Genomic DNA, 23,061 nt, shown 5'->3' with positions numbered 1-23,061 from the left:
TTTTTTTTTTTTTTTTTTTTTTTTTTTTTTTTTTTTTTTTTTTTGTACAAAAAAATAACTAAAGGTAGAAATAATATATATAAGTATATATTATTTAATTTAAATAAATAAATATAAATATAAATTACATATATATATATATAATATATAATACATATTTTTTCATATAGTGTGTAATATATATAAGACACGTATACACTTCTTTATTTTGATAAGGAAAAATAAAACATATGCACATATTATAAATAAATATATATATATATATATATATATATTTTTGTATCATTTTGAATCTCTTACCCTTTGATCATATTTTTTACAATTTTGTATAAGATTGTGCACTAACAACTCATTTTTTTTTCCATACAATTCTCTTATCAACATAGTAGCATAAGACGAAGAATATAAACTAAAGCTTAATATCAAAGCATTATAATTATATATAACATTTTTTTTACTTATATTATTTTTAAAATCACCTTGGTTATATGACAAAGTATCGTTTTTACCATATATATCTTTTGCATCCTGTTCTACTTTAATTTGGGTTGTTGTCAAACTTTTATCATGCCTTATATGATCATTTATTATTATATAATTTTTTAATTTTTTATTATTTTCATTATTATTTTCTGTATTAAGCATATTGTTTTTATTTGATAGGTTTATTAAATATAAATCTTGAACAAATTTTACTTTGGGTTCATTATATTTAGTAAAAGAGAAATATAAATTTTTGGGTAATACAATTATATTTCTAAAAACACAAGTCATTCCATATTCATATTCAAAGGAATTTATATACTTATCAAATACTTTTATCAAATATACTATATTTTTTATGGGATATTTTTTAAATAAAATATCTTTACAAAATATATGTATTGATTCATTAATCCTAAAATTATTAGTTTTTTTTTCTATCGAAAATACATAATCTTTTAAATTTCCTAAAAAAGAATTAATTACATTTTCTTTAGGTCTAAACAAATTATCTTCATACAATATATAAATTAAATAAAATAATATTTCCATAAAAACTAATCTCACATTCTTCATATAATATTTTCTATAGAACGATAAAAATACATTTAAATAGGATAACCTAGGGGACATACTACCAAGAACTGGTAAAACAACATTATGTATATTAAAACAATTTGTTTCATTATCATATATTGTTATATAATTATGCTGATTTTTTAATTCTTTTGATAGTGTTTGCTTTTCTTTAGTAATTATATAATCACCTTTAGTTAATATGATTCCAAAATTATATAATCTATAAGATGTTAATAAATTAAATATTTTTGCACTATATGAATGCATATGAAATCTTCTTGTTTCCATACTTATTCCTTTAACACATCTTATTTTATTTATATAAAAATTATTATCATCATGTTGTTCCTTTATATTATCCAAATTATCTTTTTTATCCATTTCATTAAATGACACATTATTCATGTCCTTTTTATTTTTTTCGAATAGATATAAATTTCGAAGAAGAATAAAAGCTTCATATTCAGAGTTTGTCATATAAGAATACAAATATTTATGATTCACATAATTTTTATTTTTACTACTACTATTTATATGGTTATTCATTTTATTATTAATTTCGTTTTTATATTGTACACTACTACTACTACTACTAATATTATTATTATTATTATTATTAAATGGTACCATTAATGTCGATTCCTTTTCATGTTCTCTTATTTTAGTCAATAATTTATTCATCTTATGAGTAATATAACGAAATGCAACTGATGCGTTCTTCACTCTGTCCCCATCTTTTCCTCTTTTATGATACAGTTCACAAGCTTTTTTCATATATATACTTATACTATCTTTAATGTAATTTCCACAATATTGTCGTTTTTCAAAAATGTGGGGATCCAAGACATAATTTATATATTCCTTATAGTTTCTTGATATAAGTACCCTACCTTTATTAAATGTATTTTTATATATACCAAATCTTTGCATACCAAAATAATTTATAAATCCATATTTCTTTATATATTTTATTCTATCTCTTAAATAGTCTTCATTATTTTGTACATTTCTTAATACTACTATAAACTTATTTCCATAATGTTCGCCTAATTCAATTTTTTTTTTATCTCTCACCTTTTCTATATTACATATTAATAACTTTTTATTCTTTTTATTTACATAGTAATCTTTTAAATTATTTAATTCTTTTAGGTACTTTAATTTAGTTGATATTATTTGAGTAGAAACACTTCTTTTATCTTTAAAACCTGAATAGTGAAAACTTGTAATTGGAATCCCTGACACTTTACTAATTTCTCGTATTGCTTCTTGAGTATCTTTATTAACTTTGTATAAAATAAAATGTAAACATTCTTCATTTGAATGATTATTAAGTAATATATTCAAATTATTTTCTATTTTTTCTTCCTTTTCTTTATAATTATTTTTTAAAACATTATCTTGTAATGCTTTATTATATTGATTCAAATATATTATCATATCATTCTTTTTATAATTATCATATTCTTTTCTTTTTAATTTATCACTCATTAATTTTTCTCTTATATATTTTAAATTTAAAATGTTTCTATTCTTATTAATTTCATAAACGTGAAAATCTTCACACTTATATTTAAAGACGCATTCTAAATTATCCTTTCCTTTTTCTATATTATTAGTTTTATTCTTTTTTTTTTCTCCTTTTACCTTTTCATCTTTTTCTATATCTAATAAATCACTCATAAAATGATTAATACCAACATCTTCTTCTTCTAAATATACAGAAGAATAATTATGCGAAGCGCCAATGAATTTATGATATTTCTTACGTGTTACAATTAAATTTAAGTCATGCCTTAAACGTAATAAATTATTTCGAATATCAAGAAAAACCATTATACCAAATTCATCCCATTGTAGATAGGCATAATTAAAAATAAAACATATCCTTTTTTATATATACATTTATAAAACACGCTTAAAAAAATATATGTCATATAAAAAAAAAATATATATATATAATATATATATATATATATATATATATATATATATATATGAAAAACTAAAAGAAATATGTACATATCAATAATTATATTAAATAAATTAAATAAAAAAAAAGAGATTTTTTTTTTTTTTTCCATATTTTAAAAGAAAATATATATATATATATATATATATATATATATACACATAGATATTTTCATATGTATGAATATATATCTCACCTTTTTTTTAAAACAACTGTGCACTTTTTTTTTTTTTTTTTTTTTTTTTTAATTTACATTTACAAGAATCTATATATAACCATTTGTATGTTCTTTCTTTTTCTTTTTTTTTCTTTTCTTTTATTTTATTATATTTAGTTTTTTTTTTTTTTTTTTAATATAAATATTTTTTATAATTTCCCTTTCATATATACATATATTTTTTATATTTTAATTTTTCTTCTTATTTTTTTGGTTTTTTCTTTATATTTCTTTAACTTATAATATGACCACAGTACTTACCTTAATTTTACCCTTAATTAATATGAACAAATTTGTAAAAGAAATAAAAACCTTTAAAAGAACCATATTACTTAAGGGAAGTCCAGCATTCAAAATTAGTGTATGGTTTTCAGGTACCTAATTATGTATTTTATGTATATTTTTTTTTAAATTGTATACGTATATTTTTAGGTGTAATTTGTGTATATATGGAAATTTTATTCTTATTTTATTAGTATAATATTCAACATATTTATTATCCTACTTTGACAAAAAAAAAAAATATATATATATATATATATACATATTTATTTATTTATTTATTCTTATAGGAATAACTGTTGGCCTCGTTTGGATTTTATTTAGCGAATATAACGAACCAAAAAATAATAATTTGTTTTTTAAAAAGAAAAAAGCAGATATTTTTACCAATGAGGAAATTGAAAAATGGAACAAACCGTATATATCCAACGCGAATAATAATTCTCTAATACTTAATTCGAATTTAACAGCTGATGAAAAGAGGAAGCAACTTTTAAAGGAAATAAAATAAAACATATATATATATGCAAAAATATTATAACTGCTTAGAGACTGACAGAAAATGTTATGGATATTTTTATAAATCTGTTAATATATATATACATTTATATGTTAATTATTCAAAAGAAAAAAAATCACAAACGTGTTAATATATTATACACCTATAATATTTGTATGTAATAATAATATTTATATATTAATAATAAAAAACGTGAGCAAAAAAAAAAAAAAAATATATTTATTATGTTTCTTGTGTAATATAAAATTACGAAAAAATCTTATAATTAATCAGATATGTATATTATTATAAAACTTAATTGGATATTTCCTTTATATCCCCAAAAACAATATATTATGAAATGTATAAATTATCATGAAAAAAATAATATATTATTAATATTATATATATATATATATATTATTTAGATTAATACGTTTTTGATAAAAATATGGCCACTCCCCTTTGATACCAGATTTGTTCAGATATACCTTTAGAAACTGGAAAATTCCAAAAACCAATAAATGAATTTCTTGATTTATCTAAATAAATTGGTAAATTCATAAAATGTAAAGAGGAACTACTTTCTTTTTGCTTTTGCTTTAAAATCTCCTTTTTTTCCCAAGTTAGCGTTACAGGAGGCAAATCAATTGTGAGCTCATCACTTAAAATTAAACACTATAAAAAATATATGTATAAAATGATAATGATAAATAATAATTTGTGTATACATAAAAAAAAAAAAATAAAATAAAAATAAATAAATACATACATAATAAATAAATACATACATAATAAATAAATACATACATAATACATACATACATACATACATACATATTTATATATATATATATATATTATAAAAATTTTTAGTAATTTTTTTAAAATTTTTTAAATTTTTTAATTTTTTTCAATTTTAATTTGTCTTATTTTTTTATTTTAATTTACATTATCCTTGTTGCTCCATTCGGCACCCTCTATAGATAAACAAGTTATAGTAAAATGAATCATATCATCATACTTCATATTATTATTATTTCCAATTAATACTGATAATTCTAAATCATCCAAGGAATTTTTAAATTTAAAAGCAGATAACTGTCTCGTTGCTGTTATAAAAGCTCTAGGATAAAACAATCCTCCTAGCCAAATGAAATTTATAGATAATTTTTTTTCTTTATTATTCAATTTAAAATGGGATAATATATTATCATTATTTCTTTTATAAAAATCATTTAAATTATGATCCTCATTATTTTCTATATTTATATTTTTTTGTTTTTTTTTTCCATTTATATCAATACAACTTTTTTCATTAAATTCTAGTGTTATTACTATTATTTGATATAAACGATTAATTAATTCCTTTAACCAATTTGTCAAATTTAAATTAGTTGTATTTCCATCTAGTAACCAATTTGATGGGACATTAAATGAATTTAAATCTTTTGCTAATGCTCTGATTTTATTTGTATATTTTACTTTTTCTTCTAAAACATTTTTTAATTGATTTAAATTTGTTTTTATTAATTTTAATAAATCACTAAATAAATTATTTTCTCTCTCAAAACATCTAAATACAGCATTCCTCAGCTTCTCCTCATTTTTTTCTAAGCAAGGTATATTTTGGGGTAAATTCTCTAATATTTTATTGATGAACAAAATATTTTCATTATTTGAATAAACATGTATAGATCTGCTAACTGTACAAGAAGATTCTGAAGTTTCACTTTCAGTTCTTTCAGAAGAAGATATCACAAGTTTGTTATTATCTATATGTTTTTTATTATTATCGTTTTCCTTGTTTTTATTTTTATTTTTATTTTCATTTTTATCTTTATCTCTATCTTTGATGGTTTTTTCTTTAATATTTTTTATTTTATATTGTTCAAAACTTATATATTTTTCCTCGTTCAACGATTTTGTTAAAGGAGAATGAGGCAAAGGCTCATAAACATCAGAACGACTTTTACTATATAATATATTCCATTTAGATATAATACTGAAATTTGTTCTAGTTGTTAACAACCCCTCGGCTTGCTGACCAAAACCTAACCATGCAGGTAAATCAGTATTACTCATATTATTAGTCCAATTTACATAATCATTTATATTCCTAAACAAATCAGGTGATACTAAAAAATCCTTATTTGATGATGTACTATTACAAATATTTAATTTAAATTCAGTTTCAAAAGAATTACTATTCATTAAATGATCAATAAAAGTATCTAATATTTTTTGATCTACCATATTATCTAATCTACCACCATATATTGCTTCATTTAATATCTTTTTTATAGCTTCCCAAGGAATATTACAAGGATCAATATGTTCACTTACATTTTTCCCTATCTTAGTTGAAGCCTTATCTAACCAACTATCCACAACAGATAAAGCGCACATTAAATCTGAATCACTGAATTCATATTTTTTAGTCCATCCTATAGGAGTATATCTTCTTCTTTCTAATATTATTGCATGGAGATATGAAACTATAAAGTATAAACGTAATCTAGCTATTTTAGGTTCACATAATTCTCTATTTTCTAAAAATAAAGAAAATGATCTTAAAATTGAAAATTTTATACCAACAGGAGGTTCAAACATAAATGTTAATGATATTCTCATTAAACTTTGAGGAATTCTAGGATTAAATTCCATAGTTAAAAATAATCGAAAATTTTTATTTGTCGTAGCTTTATGAATATTTTTTTCTAATTCATGTAACCATTTTGTAGATATATGAATATTCTTTAATAAAACCCATCCACCATTACTTTGAGCAGTAAATATAACCCTTTCAGCTGATATATAACCTTCTTCTGAACCCATAGCAATAGAAAATAAAGGAATTTTACATTTCTCACTTAATTGTTGAACTTTATTACTAGGATCAAAACCAGGAGAACTTATTAGAACAATTGGAATATTTCCATTTGCGTTTTCCTTAACATATTTTTCAAAATCATTCATTGATAATTCAGGGATCCACAAAAAATCTCTACCTAATATGTGATTTATTATTTTATTAAAACAAGTTTCCAGTTTATCTGGTCTTATTGCTTTTATAATCAAGGATTCTTTTAAGCACGAAGAGATATCATTTTTATTTTGCAACATATTATTATTATTATTTTTAGTAGTAGTATCCATATTTGTATTATCATTATTTATATATCTCTTTTCTTCGGATATACCATCATCTTTTCCAAATTCAACATTATTCAATATATTCGAATTTTTATTTTTATTCAACATTTCATCTGATTTATCCATAGATTCTTCACTCATATTCATATCATTAAGTATAGAACAAACCAACGCTTCTGGCTCAGCCGAATGTAATAATTCTATCCACTTTTGTTTATTATTTAATATACATTCTTTTAAATTACTAAAAGATTTATGTTTTATTAAATTATTTAATGCATTAATTTGTTCATCATTATATTCTGGTAATAAGTTCTTTTCAATTTTTTTATGTTCAAATTCATCTATTTCATGATTTGAATAATGATCTTTCAACAAATAATGTAAATAACTTTGATCCATATCTATATTAGGATTTATTATGCTCTTAACATAACATAATTGAAGACCAAATACATATCTATCTTCTTGTAACAATCCTCTAGCTACACGATTATAGGTTAAGGAAAAAAGTAAATACTCTAAAACTTTTAATCTTTCTTTATAATGATCTTTTTTCTTAACTATTGATAATAAATGATCATTATTAAACATATCTTTCATTATATTAAAAAAAAAATTTAAATCATATTGATATAAAAAATTAATATTACATAAATGTTGTAAAATAAAATATATTCTAGCTGATCCTTGTGCTAAAAATAAATATTGATTACTTACATTTTCAACTTCTACCATAACTTCTTCTGCTATATTAACTTCTTTAGAAGCTTCAGCGCCTTGGACCTTTAATTTCTCCATAGTACTTATAACATTGTCATCATCTAAAATATTACCTTTTACATTAGATAATTCTAATAATAAAGATTCTTCTAACTCCCTTATCTTCACTTTATATTCTCCTTGTAATTTTAAAAGGTCACATCTTTTCTTATCTATATCTGGCCTTTCATTCTTTAGTATCATATTTAAACATTGATTTTGTAAAGAAGATGGAGTTAACGTAAAATTTACAAATGTTACACGACTACATAAATCAGGGGTAAATTGGAAATGAGCATCTCTTGATGTTAAAAATAAATTAAATGAAGGTGAAAAATCAACTTCAGAATCACCAATAGTAATTAATAACCTACCACCTTGTTTATGTGTTTCTTGATTTAAAACTGAATTTAATATAGCATCAATTTTTTCGACATCATATACTAATAATGTAGATCCAAATCGCAAGGCACTTTCTAAATTTTTTATAAAATGTTTATCAGAAAAAGAAGTTTTTAATATCTTTTTATCAGAATATTGATTTAACAAAAATGTTGTTGCTTGATCAGATGGATCAATTATCATAGGATATCGTATATAATTATTTATAATGATTGCATTTTCTATAGATAAATCATCACTTGGTAATTCATTTCCTATCCATTGTAATCTTTCTGATGGCCTCGATAAAAATTCAATAAATGATAAATCATTTCTGTATTTTATATAATGCATTCTTATAATTTCTCCCCATGTCCTTTTTAATCGTTGTCTTTCATAATGTTCGAAAAATCCAATGTATGCACAAAATGCTGCAGCTATTAAACAATCCCCCACAAACGTTTCGGAAGCTTCTTCTAAATTAATAAATGTTTCAGACCATCTTTCTTTTTCTGATTTTAAATTATCTATTAAATTAATAGATCTTTTTATCTTATTTTCTACCATTTCCATTTCTTGTTTTATATTTTGTACTTGACTAATTAATTGAGCATAATCATTTTTATATTGAACTAATTTCTTTTCAAGCTCACATATTATATCTCTTTGTTCATTATATTGATCTTCAGCAACTTTGGTCTCCTCTTGTAATTTCTCTATTTCTTTTTCTAACGGTTGTACTGTTTCTAAGATATTTAAAAATGTAATAACAGATTCAACCCATTTAGCTAGAGGACCTGCAGCTCTTGATGCTTTATTTATTCTTTCAACATCCCAATCATTATTATTTATACGTTTCTTAATTTGAGAACTTGTTTGTGGCTTTACCGCCTTTTTGTCTAAATATAATACTTTATTTATAAAGTCTTGTCCTTTCATTATTTTTCTAGCATCTTCCCATGTAACATTTTTATCACCTTCATTCATAATTAATATAGCAACTGCTTCAACTGCATTCCTTACTAAAATAGGAGGATTAGCCATAGCTCTTAATTCATCAAAATTCTTTTTTGGAATATTTTTAACAGCTTCTTCAGCTTCTCTAAATTTAGGTTCAACTTCACTTAATTCTTTTCTAACAACTTCTTTTCTTTGATCAATAATTATAAATTGTTCATCTAATTTTTTAGATAATATTTCAGCTTTCTTTTTCTTATCTTCTGTTTCAGTTTGTTGTTCTATCATTAGCTTCATTTTTTCTTCTGCTTCCAAATCCTTTTCAGCAAGTGTCTTTTTTTTTATAGCTAATGAATTTCTCAACTCAGCAACTTGTACCTCTGTATCTTTTAATTTATTCAAACCTGAATTTAAATGATTTTTCTGACTAGAAACTTCTTCTTTTTTCTCATCTATTATTTTCAAAAAATGTTTAATAAAATCAAGGAAATCTCTTGGAGTCATATAATTATATCTATTCCCTTTTTTCATCAAAACGTTATTAATATGTACAACAGAATTATGAATTTCTACAATAGCTCTTGACAAAAAATACGCCTTATTATTTTTATATTGAATTTTACCTTTAATTGGACCATCTTCATTTCCTACATAATCCATATAGAAATTATTATCAGGTAAAATTAAATTAAAAATAAATTCACTAGCAACTTGTAATAAAGCACTGTAAGGCCAATCACCAAACCAATCAATAACACACCTGTTAAACAAAGCAGGAGATGTAGCCTGTCTATTTGCAAAATCAGGATTTGCAGGATTCATAGTAAAAACTATGTGTAAATTTTGTTGAACCTGTTTTGTAAACTTTTTAAATATATCTGATTCATCTAAACCTATATTCGAACGATAAGCCGATTTACATTCATTAATTAAGGTTATATAATTATCCCCTTCAAACAAACCAGGAACTTCTCCACTAGCTAATAAAGCATTCATTCTTTCTAAAAAAGCTGGTCCTAAAACATTCGATTCATCAAAAATAAATGTTATTTTTTCTTCTTTAATTCCAGCACGTTTCATAATATGCCTTAGATCTGCTTCAAAAGATTCAGTAGTATAATTTCTTCCAGCACGAATTTGAAAAACAGATAATCCATTTATCCACGAAACAAATCTAGACAATATCGTTTTCCCCGCACCTGATGCTCCTACTAATAACAAATGTCCCAATGGCAGTCTTAATACTCTGTCAATTCTTGTAATATGGTCTAAAACATCATCAAATAAAACTAATTGTACATTTATTTCTTCTTCGTTAAATATTTTTAATTTGGATAGTATCAATTCTTTTAAATCTTTTTTATCTATTTCTGTATAATAATTTTTCATATAAGAATTAAATAAAATTGGTCTTAATAAATCTTCTTTGGTAATATCTGGAAAAGAATATTTAAATATATCATCTATAATTTTATCGGTTTCTTTCTTTTCCTTTTTATATATTAGTCTATCTTGAAAAATTCTTAAACCTTCACATATACAAAGTCTAACTAAATCTTTAGTTTTTAATTCATCACAACTTTCTAATGTTTCATATAATGCCAATTTCCATCTAGTTAATTCTCTTGGACTATAAATATAATGAGGTTGCATATCGATAGTAAATGTTTCAGAAAATTTGGTATAAAAATCAACCATTGCTTGTGTTAAATTATCTGCCATGTGAGAGGATTGTGGAAATTTACGAAGAATAGCTCTATTAAATGTTCCATATATTTGTTTTAATGATTCATAACCTGGAAAATCAACATACAGAACAGATGTATGTCTTAAAAAACGATTGCTTAAAGGATTTCTTCCAGCATCTGTTGGAGGGTTACAAGCACCAGCGAAAGTAATTCTTTCTATTTTAACCCAATTCCATGAATTATTATTAACGTCATATTTCCAAAAACCTTGTGATTCATAAATTTGTCTCATGAACATAATAATTCTTTGTGTATCATATTTATCAGGTGTAGGTAAATTAATTTCATCAGCAAATATTATTAGCCATTTTCCTGGTTGCAAAGGTCTTAAAACCAATTCGCTTGTTGTCTTCACATATTCACAATAATGATCAAACGTTTGTAATAGTAAGTTTGGCAAAGATCCAGAAGAAAAATTTAATGATGCTATATCAAATTCAGATGATTTTTTTAAAACTGAAGTTAATGTCATGGTTTTTCCTGATCCAGGAGGACCACATAAAATGAATGGTTTTTTTAAATGAAGCCATCCTTCCAAAATGGTTTCATGTCTAATAGTATCCATAGTTTCAATAACTAAAGTTGCATCGGATATTTCTGTTCTATCAACATCTATTATTTGTACAAGCTCTTTCCAATTTATCCATTCTCCATCTTCAATATTAGGTTGATAATCTAATAACGTATTTGATATTTTATTAGTATTATCCATATTATGCATTTTCCCTTTTGATAATAAATCATTAGGTAATGGTATAGAACAAATGGATTGAACAAACATGGAAAATTTTTCTCGTGTTTCAAGATTTAAGGAGCCACCTATACCCCATAAAATACTTACTACTAACCATTTAGATATATATTTTTCTATATCATCATCAGATAATGTATTATTTATTTTTTCATTCTTCTTAACTAAATTATCAAATCCTTTTTGTAATAATAAGCAAGTACTTTCAATAACTCTTATATATTCATAATCCATTACATGTTCATAATTTTCTGCTTCAACTAAACATTGATGTACAAATTCATTTTCTTCAAAATAATCACTAATAATATTTACAGCTCTATAAGGAATGGTTCTTATTATATATGATGAACTGGTTTCTTGTTCATTTTCTTCAAAAAAAATTCTAGAATTCATTCTTATATTATCCATTATATTTTCGCTATCAATATTATCAAATTGTTGCAGATTTTGTTCATTTGCATTCACATTATAAGTATTCATATGATTCATACTATAAATATTATTACTATAAATATTATTACTATTATTATTATTATTGTTAATATTTTTATTTTTATTTTCATTTTCATTTTTTTCGGTAATACGCTCGTTGTTATTAATAAGTAATAACTTAAATTTATCCATTTTGCGAGGATAATCATTATCATCATATTTTAACATATTCAATTTATGTTTAAAAAGTATTATTGGTGACAAAATATCTCGTGAAAACCATATCATTCCACATCTACTAACAGTAGCTAATGTAGCATGCTTTAATGTATCAACTTCAAATAATATTCTAACACTCTCAGGAATTGGAAGACGTTCTCCATTTGGTAATGTTAATAATTTATTATCATCTAAAACACTGTTTAGATTTTCTGCCCATTCAGGATCAACATCACCATCAAAAACTATCCAATGTCTTTTATTTGTATTTCCTGATTGAGTAGAAGAATTATAAATAATTTTTCTTAAAATACCTGTAAATACACCATCAGTCCATTCTAAATTAATATTATCAAGCTTTCCATATATTTCTTCTTTATCTAAAGATTTGGCATCTATAACATAACTTACTCCTTTTATATTATCTAATGCTTCTAAAGAATCTAAAAGTATTTTCCAAGCACTACTTTTCCCAGTACCAACATCTCCAACTAACATTACACCATGTTGTAACTTCATTATTTGATATATTTGACATATTTTTGTAATCCATTTTTCTTCAGGTGTAAAATGTCTTAATTTACATAAACGATGTATTTCATTAATTAAACCTTTTTCTTCTAAATCTCCTACGTTCACATTTGGAAATACACCTTTTAATAAACTCTGTATTAAAATAATATCACTGGAAACTAATTTGGGATAAACAGTATCACACACAGATTTTAATAATAAGGTTTGTTCCATTGAAATTATATTACTTTCATTTGTATTAGTAGTAGTTTTTCTCTTATTAATATTGTTATTGTTATTATTATTGTTGTTATTATTATTATTATCTAATGTTTCGTTAAAACCTATTTGATTGTTTTGCACATATTTTGATTCATCTTTTAATAAAGTTAATCTTTTCAAATTGCCAGCAGAATTCAAAACACTTTTTAATGATCTCAATCCAAAATCATAATGAGGCTGCTTAGATAACTGTTCAGAACATAAATCAAATAAAGAAACTATTTTACTTGATAAATGTTCAGCACTAATAAAACCTTGAGAAAATAATGTCACCTCAACAATTAATTGTTTATTTGGTTCAATCATAGCAAAACTTCTAAAAAGCTGTTTTAAATTATCAGGTAAATTAGATCTTCCAGCATATCCTGGATTCATTGTAACAAATATACCTACATTTTTATTTAATCCTATTTTTTTATTTAATATTTCTATTTCATTTTTTCTTTGAACTAAACTAGTTTGTATTGTTAATATTTGTTCAGATACTGCTGATAAGATTCTTTCTTCTAATCTATTAAATTCATCAAAACATCCCCAAGCACCAACCTGACATAAACCAACAAATATTCTACCCATAGCAGTAAAATCAAAAGATTCATCACAATTAAATACCAATACATATCTTCCTAATTGTGCACCTAAGGCTTTTACGCTCTCCGTTTTTCCTGTTCCAGCTGGTCCAAAAGGATTTCCTCCTAATTTCATTTTTAATGCTTGTGTTAAGGTTAAAAAACATGCATCTGTTAATTCAGTTTGAACTAACTTCTCACACATTCCTAAATATTCATAGCCATATTCAAAAGTTGCATCCGCCATTTTTATAATTAAATTGATTTTATTATCTTTCTTTTTGGAATCCCAGTAATATCTCATATATTGTAACCATATAAAACTATTAACATTATTCACATTCTTATCTATAAGTATACGTATCACATCCCTTTGATGTACTAATTCAGTAATCATTTGAACAAATTTTTGTCTTGTTCTATGATCCTTTTGTTTAACAACATTAACTGCTAAAAATTCTAAAAGATTCAAACATATCTTTTCACTTTTATGAAATAATGTATTGGATTCATCAGAACTGTTTTTGGAAAAATTTATTAGTTCATTTTCAATATTGGTAGTCCATAGTATTTGTAAACATAATAATATAATTTGATTCGGATATTTTTCTGACCATAACAATATTTTATTATTTTCAATTTTCGTACATTCCATCATATCCATTTCTAATATTTCTTTTGCTGCTTCATCTAAATAAAATTCTAAACTACTTTTCATAGATTTTTCTAAAACTATTAACCATTCTTTTAATGTATTAAATGAACTAATATTTAATGGTTCCAAAAATAAAACCTCTTCACCTTCTCGTGAAGACATACCTAATATAATATCATTTGTATTTTCTTTTAATATAAACGAATTTATACCAGCAAACATTTTGTTAACATTTCTTTGAATTATTTTAGCATCTTTAGAATTACCAATCATTTCTAATAAATCTTCATCTCCAACAAAATAAAATCTTGGAAATTTATTCCTCTGTTTTTCTAAATATTCACCTAAAGCTTTTTGAATCTTTGATAAAGAATCAGACAATCGATCCAATTGTTTCTGAAACCCTTCCATTTGAAACAATTCTAACAACTTTGGTTTATCACTAGTTTTTTTCATAATATTAATAAAATCAGAATCAATTATTTTAAATCTATTATATTCTTGAGGTAATAATGATTTTATATCTGACGATCCTTTTAATACACCTTCTAAATAAACCCATTTCCTTTGTACATTCATCCATACATCTAATAAATTACGTAATCTATTTAATTTATCATCCCATGTAAATGTTTCTTCTTCAAATATTTTTATATAAGAAGATATTTTCATTGATTGAATTGCATTTAAATGATCATCAATGGTAGAAAATATATCATTCCATCCTTTTATTAATTTACATTTATTTTGATATTGAACAAGTTCTAATTCGTATTCATTCCAAGTATCTTTTAATCCTCTAAGAAATTGTTCTAATGCCATTTCTCCTTGTGCTTGATTTAATATTTCACTTAATACATTCTCATGAATACATAAATGGAGAGACCACAAGTTGCCTAAGGTTAATTTATTATAGTATATTTTAACATTCAATTTTTGTAAAATCAATTTCCAATGTCTTTCCTTTAATGATTCAGATTTTAAATCTAATAATAAGCTATACGTTTTCAAATATTGTTGTATTTCATTTTGTACATTATCAAATATTTCATATTGACGATATTTTGCTGGTATTTTTTTTATGGATTCTAATAAATTATTTAAACGATGTTTAACATCTTTAGGATCAACATTAGACCACAACATTTTCTTCATATCACATATATTTGAATAAATTATCTTTAATTCATCCCATATACCTTTTACACAATTAATTTCTTCTTTAAGTATATTAGGTGAAACATGAAAACCAATTTCAGATTCACTGCTTTCTAATTCTAATAATTTTCTTATTTTCTCTGATATCTCATATTGTTCATTAATTATATCAATTCTTTCTTCAAAACTACTTATTATTTGTAAAGCTTTTGTACTATTTGCATTTCCATGAGAAGGTTTATTTTTATTCCATTCTTCAAATAATTCTTTTATATTATTTTGTACTTTTCTATCAAAATCTAAAACCATACTTTGTATATATGGTAAATAATCCTTAATTAATTTTATTTGATATTTACAAATTTGTTTTACAGTTTCTAATTTACCTATAATGTTATCTATATATAACCAATTAGTAGGAAATGTATATCTTTGTTTTTCTAATAATACTTCACTTTGTTTTAATAAATCACATTTTTTCCCCCATTCCAATTCTTCCTTTTTGTTAATTTCATTTATTTTTTCAATAAAATTATATATACTATTACATGTTTTCGATAGAATATCCATATCATAGGTATTCATTATTCCAACAATATCCTTGGGAGTCATAGACAATATATGCATAGCTGTTATTTCGGTTTCATTCTTTAATTCTGATTGTGTATTTAAATCATATAAAGCCTTTTCAATTTCTTCTTTTAAATATAATGTTTTTTCTCCTAACTTTTTAGAAAATTCAGATACTATTTCTTTTTGCCATATTTCAAATTTAGAACTAACCTTAGATTGAAGTATTCTATAATCTATAACAATCGGTCCAAAATATTTTTCTGTATCTAATGTATCAAATGTATTTTCTGTTTGTTTGATTTCATTCATAAATATTTTCCATGTTTCGATATCTTCACCAAAACTTGATATTATATCTCCAATTTCTATTTGCCATAATGTTTTATATTGTAACCAAATGGATTCATATTTCTGTGCCTTATCTACCATATCATTAATAGATTTAATTGCATTATCATATATTGTCTTGTCTATAAAATATATAATGTATTTATAAGTATTATCTAAAATAACATCATTGATAACAATATTGTTATTGTTATCATCACACGTATTATTATATATATTATTATTATTATTATTATTATTATTAGAATCGTTAGTATAATATATATAATCATCATCCTTATCATTATTCTTATTTTTTCCTTTGCTTTTTATTTGTATTTTTTCGTTTGTTTTCTCTTTCTTTTGATAAATATTTTTAATTCTTGTTATACCACAAATGATGTTTATTGCGTCAGATAATTTTGAGAACCATATTTGTCTCATTGAATCAATAGATGGATGTAAATAAAATTTCTGATTTTTTATTTTAAATTCATGTATATTTTCTTTACATATGAACCTTTTTCCATTATTAGGCCAATTAACAAATTCACATGTCCACCTTTTTATAATCTCTTCAAGTCTCTCAGTTAATATTTTATTTATATGTACATTCAATTCTTCAATCCATATATGTACGTTTCTATAATGTTCTAGATATAATTCATCTGCCTTTTTCTGAATAATTTCAATTAACGATTTTAGTTCATTACAATCAAAACATACTTCACATGTTTTCATTTTTTCTAATGAATCTAAAACAATTTTATTTTTATTCATGGCTTCATCAACCATGAATTCAAATGTATTTATTGTTTCTGATAATTTTCGTACATATGTTTCGATTATATCTGAATCCCAATGTAAATAAATCCCTTCCTTAATTTTATTCTGTACAGTATTATGTATAGCAGCTACTAATTTTTTGATAGTTTGATTAAATGGTACGTCTTTAGCTTGATTATCCATTGAAATACATATTTTCATATATGTCCTAAACGTTTTTTGTAAAGTTAATGCATATGGATATATTAACTTAGTTTCATCAGCTTTTACTTTTATTGAATAAGGAACTCTTAAATTTATAGATTGTAAATACCGCACTTCTTTAAAAATATTAAAAAATTGGAAATCATAATTTGCTAAAATTTCATAATTATTTCCTCCTAATTTTTTTATATTTATAATGTTATCATACATATCAAATTTATCTGCGCTCTTAATATTTTTTAACCATTTTTCAAATGTTTTATTCTGTGATAATAAATTTTTAAAATTATCAATATTTTGTCTTAAAATTTTGCCCTCAGAATGCTGCTCCCATCCTCTACCTAAAACATTTTCGATTCTTTTTAATGAATCTTCTAATTTCCTTTCAATTTGTTTAGCCCAAATAATTGATCCAGCTACTAAAGGAATATCTCTAATAGTAGACACTTTTTGGGAATCACTTTTTAAATAACCGTTGATATAAATCATTTGTAATTTCCTTAAATCATCTACTACAATTTGTATTAATGTATTTTGATATTCTTGTATAGCTCCTCTAATTTTAGGTCTAAAAAATAGGGGGTTAAATTTAGAAAAGGCATGAAACATTTCAGCGGATGTTTTAGCACCTCCTAATTGGTCTCTTAATTTAAATGTTATTTGAGATTCAACTCTATTAACTTTAGATTCATATGATAACTTTGCTTTTTCCCAATTAGCTTCACCATTTTTAGATAAATCTAATGGATCTAATGATAAAAATATATTATAAGCTGTATTAATATCTTTATACAAATTAATACCTAAGGACTTATTATTAGAACCAAATACTGTACTTATAACGCTTTTGAATTTTTCATGTTGTTTTCTAAACTTTTTAATTTCATCTAACCTTTCTTGTAAATGGATATGTTCAAATACCATTTTAGCTGGAGCTCTTTCATTAAAACTTCTTTTTTTTATCAATTCTCTTACCATATCCTTAAATACTCTCATTTCTTCATTCCATAATCTAAATATTTCGACACACCCAGAAATGAGTACATCGAATTCTTCATAATCCATATTCATCAATGATTGAGTACATAGAACTTTTTTCATAGTATTATTTAAATCTCTAGATAATGATTCAACAAAATTATAAGATCTAGATAATGGATATTTTGTTGTGTTTTTTAATTTTTTTAAATGATTAAATATATTTCGAACAGCTTGAATAATTTGTTGTATACTTGTTGCACCTAATAAATCTTCTATAGGAAAATCTTTCATTAATATATTGACATTTAATACATATTCTTTCGATTGTTTTAATTGTATATCACTATCAAAAGATATAGTTGCAAAATATCGTTTCGCATTTTTTAATATATGTAATGTTAATATAACTTCAGGATTTTTTAATTGACTTTCTAGTTGGTATAAAGCATTTTCATAACCTATCCAAAAATTAATTTCAGATAATGCACTCCCACCACTTTTAAATTCTCCATTTAATCTTGTTAACTTTTGTATATCTTCAATCCATTTAGTAACATCTTTTTGTAATTGATTTATAAATTCTTGAGATTCACATAATTGTTTTAATTTATCAGGTTTCATATCATCAACATTTGGATTTTCTTCTAATAACTTTTTTATTCTTTTATCAACATGTAAATTTATTATTGGAATATTCAAATCAATTTGTGCATTTTTCATAGATATTAATAACTCATTCAATTTTTTAGATACATTATTCATTAATATATTTGATACTTTATTTTCTCCTTCATATCCTATATATTTATTATTTATACTAAACATATTTTCTACATCTTTTTTTGTTCCATAATTAAAATGAGACGAATCAGGACCTGATATATTCTGTCCATAACCAGAAGCTGCATCAAAAATATTATTAAAACCTTGAGATAAATATAAATATACTAAATCTAATGGAGTATTACAATCATTTTGTCCACATACAAACATTAATAATTCATTTGATAAATTTATTTTATTTCTATTATCTATTTTATCATTTAACGATAAAAAGTTTTCTTTATTTCTTTTCATAAAAGCAATTGAAATACTTTTAGTTACACATTTGTAATTTATCATTAATTCTACAAATAAAAAATTATTATATTTATTATCCAAGTTAGACGTTCTCATATTATTATATTCTTCACTCATATTTATATCTACATTATCATTCTCTTTATCATTCATTTCTCTTTCTACATTATCATTACCTTCTTTTCCTATAACTATTAAATTAATATTCTTATCCAACAAAAATTTTCTTATTTTCTCTTCTTCTTTTTTAATTAAAACTGATTGAAGTTCTTTTCGAGAACAATCTAAAACGGTAGGGCAGATTTCCAAAAAGTAGTTTATTAAATGTGTCTTTTCTAATTCCATAGATTTTTAATATATATAAAGAATTGTATTTTGTGTTGATTATAAATACTTTTGGATATATATATGTATATATATATACATATATATATTATTATAAGACAACTCCTCTGTTATTTTCCTTTCTTTTCTTTTCCTTTTTTTAATTCTTTTTTTTTTTTTTCATATAGATTAACATTCAAGTGAACCATCACATAAATTATTTACACAAAAAGAAAGATTTATATAAATATTATTATAAATTCATTTAATTACGAAAAAAATAAAAAAAATATAGACATATATAATTAATTATAAAATATAACATGAAAAAAAAAAAAAAAAAAAAAAAAAAACCACATTAATGTGAGACCATAGAGTAAAAATTAATCCATATATAAATATACATTGTTTACTTATTTATTTTATTTTTAATTAGTATTTTAATTATTTGTCCAAAATAAGATTAATTTAAATATATGTTTCAACATAAAAGAAAATAAAAATATGCCTTTCTAATTATATATATATATATATATATATATATATATATTAAAAAAAAAATCAAATCAAATAAGCACATTATAAATGCTATAAATTAATATAAAAAAATAAATTCGGTCTTATTTATATATTATGGAAGAAAATATACACACAAAAAAAAAAATGTAGTATAATTTATTTTTAAAAATATATACATAAATTTATAAACAATATATTCTCAATTTTATAAATTCATTTATCATTTAATTATTTTTATTTCTTATAAAAAATTGTTTTCCTTTTAGTGTGCACGTATTTCTATTAACAGAAAAATGTTGTAACAATGCACAAGAACAAAAAAAAAAAATATATATATATATATATTTTACATTGGAACAAAGCAAATTATATCTTTAATAAAAACAAGTATTCTTCCATATATGTGAATGTTTCTTTTTTTTTTTTTTTTTTTTTTTTTTTTTTTTTTTTTTCTTTTTAATTAAAAAATTTCATTTATCATAAGTTCTTATATGGTAAATGTGTATATAAGCTCCCCTCCAAAAAAAAATTAAAAGATACATTTTTACACATACGTTCTTTTTTTATTTAAATGATAAAATAAAAAATACCATATATAAAAAAACAAAATTATTTATAGATATTAATATATTATATTATATATATATATATATATTTTTTTTATTTATTTATCCATGTTTAAAAATAAGGAACTCTATATGATCTAATTTAAAATGCAAAGCATGATAAATTTCATGAGTACAAAAAAATCCAAATTTGGATCCAATTATTATATGCCAACCTTTTTCGTTAAAATCTAAAACTTCCTTTATTTTATCTCTTAAAGCTATAGTTGCATTTCTCCAAGAATTTATTTTATTATTATTTATATTTATATATATTTCCTTTGCTATGTTAATTAATTTTATTTTATTTTCATAATTCATATGTTCATATAAAATATCACATTTAGGTTCTTCCATTTTTTTTTTTTTTTTTTTTTTTTTCATCTATTTCTACAATTCGAAAGAAGTGTATATTTATATTATTAAGTCAAAATTGAGATACAATCTAAACGAAAAATTATATTAAATATAAAAAATAAGTAAACATATATATATATATATATATATATTTTATATATTTTGTGATTATGTTTTTTTTTTCAAAATCATGTAATACTTTTAATCTACACACGCTGAGACATGCTTTTAAATATATATTATATATATATATATATATGTATATTCATTTTTTTTTTTTTTCACGTTTTTTAAAATGATAACAATTTATATAATTATATATGTTTTCATAGAAAACTCCCATAAAAATTAAATTATGAAATATATGCATATGTTTTTCTCTTAACATGTATTAAAAAATTAATTCTTTCCTTTTTTTTTTTTTATACGGAGTGTCTAATAACACTTCTATGAAATTATTTTATATAAAATAAATTCAAAGATATATTTTTTTCTTTTATAATATTTAATAACATAAAATATCAATAGAAAAAGTTGAATTTCTCCCCTCATATTCTTTATTTAAAAAAAAAAAAATTAACAAAAATATAAGATATAAAAATGTACATATTTTTTTCAATTTTATTAACAGCAACATAAATATTATTTTCCCATTTTGTAATTATATATAAATAAGAAATGTAGTGAGTTTTCTTATATTAACATATAATAGAATCCTTTTTGTACTTTTTATTTATTAAATTTAAATATATATATATATATATATATATAGATATATGTATGTATTTATGTATGTATATATATTTTATACATAGCATTGTAAATATAAATAAGAATTAATATATTTTTTCAAATATATATAACTTAGAAGAATTATTTTTTTCGTCTTTTCTTCCTTTTTTTTATATTATATGTATTTTTAGGAAAGATGAAGGTACTATCCCATATATTCACCTTTATATATATATTTGCATATATTTTTTTTTCTTATATATATGAATTCCCCATGTTGATCCAATATTATACTTTTGTAACAAATCTTTTATTATTTTTTTATTTTATTTATATTAATTTATATTCCGATCTACGTTGTCTATTCTTTCTTTTATTTTTTCTAATAACATGTTAAAATGATCTTATATAAATTAATACAGGATAAAATGGAAATAACATAATTGTATTGTTAAAATGTAGTAATATATGGTATATACTTTGTAATATTTAGGATTCATCGTTTCATGTATATATATATATATATATATATATATATATAATATATTATAATTTATTTTTTTTTTTTATTTTTATTTATTTTTTATTTTATTTTTTTTTTTTTTTTGGTTCACTTTTATTTTGTGTGTGCACTCGATTATATATACATATATAATATATTCTCCTTTTTCCAATTAAAAAAAATTTCTTTTCACGTTGTTATATTATTATTATTATATATATTTATGTTCATACATATGCATATTTATTTAATAGTTTTATCATAGAAAATATTTGAATCATTTTATATTTACATAAATTTTAATTTTTTGTATTTTGCTGCACAATATAAATATGTATAAATATAAAATATTTACATAGACATATATTATTAAATATGTGCTAACTGTTATTTTTTTTTATTTCATAATTTTTTTTTTTTTTTTTTTTTTATCTCCCTTCTGTTAAATGAAAA

At 22.1% G+C, this 23,061-nt stretch overlaps 4 protein-coding genes across 4 annotated transcripts; 1 reads left to right on the top strand and 3 right to left on the bottom strand.

The window, feature by feature from the left end:
• Positions 1–282: 282 nt before the first annotated feature.
• Positions 283–2,898, bottom strand: PRSY57_0726900 (tRNA pseudouridine synthase D, putative; the record flags this gene model as incomplete). The annotated part of the gene is made up of 1 exon (XM_012906922.2): positions 283–2,898. One exon carries the CDS (start codon positions 2,896–2,898, stop codon positions 283–285), a length of 2,616 nt encoding a protein of 871 aa, XP_012762376.2.
• Positions 2,899–3,495: 597 nt separating this feature from the next.
• On the top strand, positions 3,496–4,044 carry PRSY57_0726800 (hypothetical protein; the record flags this gene model as incomplete). Its single annotated transcript, XM_012906921.1, has 2 exons — positions 3,496–3,625; positions 3,824–4,044. The coding sequence occupies 2 exons, from the start codon at positions 3,496–3,498 to the stop codon at positions 4,042–4,044; spliced, it is 351 nt and encodes a 116-aa protein (XP_012762375.1).
• Positions 4,045–4,461: 417 nt separating this feature from the next.
• PRSY57_0726700 (dynein heavy chain, putative) lies at positions 4,462–19,914 on the bottom strand (the record flags this gene model as incomplete). Its single annotated transcript, XM_012906920.2, has 2 exons — positions 4,462–4,710; positions 4,984–19,914. The coding sequence occupies 2 exons, from the start codon at positions 19,912–19,914 to the stop codon at positions 4,462–4,464; spliced, it is 15,180 nt and encodes a 5,059-aa protein (XP_012762374.2).
• A 1,166-nt stretch (positions 19,915–21,080) lies between these two features.
• On the bottom strand, positions 21,081–21,374 carry PRSY57_0726600 (dynein light chain, putative; the record flags this gene model as incomplete). Its single annotated transcript, XM_012906919.1, has 1 exon — positions 21,081–21,374. The coding sequence occupies one exon, from the start codon at positions 21,372–21,374 to the stop codon at positions 21,081–21,083; it is 294 nt and encodes a 97-aa protein (XP_012762373.1).
• Between the last annotated feature and the right edge of the window lie 1,687 nt (positions 21,375–23,061).

The sequence above is a fragment of the Plasmodium reichenowi genome, chromosome 7, assembly GCF_001601855.1.
Source record: "Plasmodium reichenowi strain SY57 chromosome 7, whole genome shotgun sequence".
Classification (NCBI taxonomy): domain Eukaryota; phylum Apicomplexa; class Aconoidasida; order Haemosporida; family Plasmodiidae; genus Plasmodium; species Plasmodium reichenowi.
Note: the sequence above shows the minus strand (reverse complement) of the source record. Positions and strands in the feature narration are given on the sequence as shown.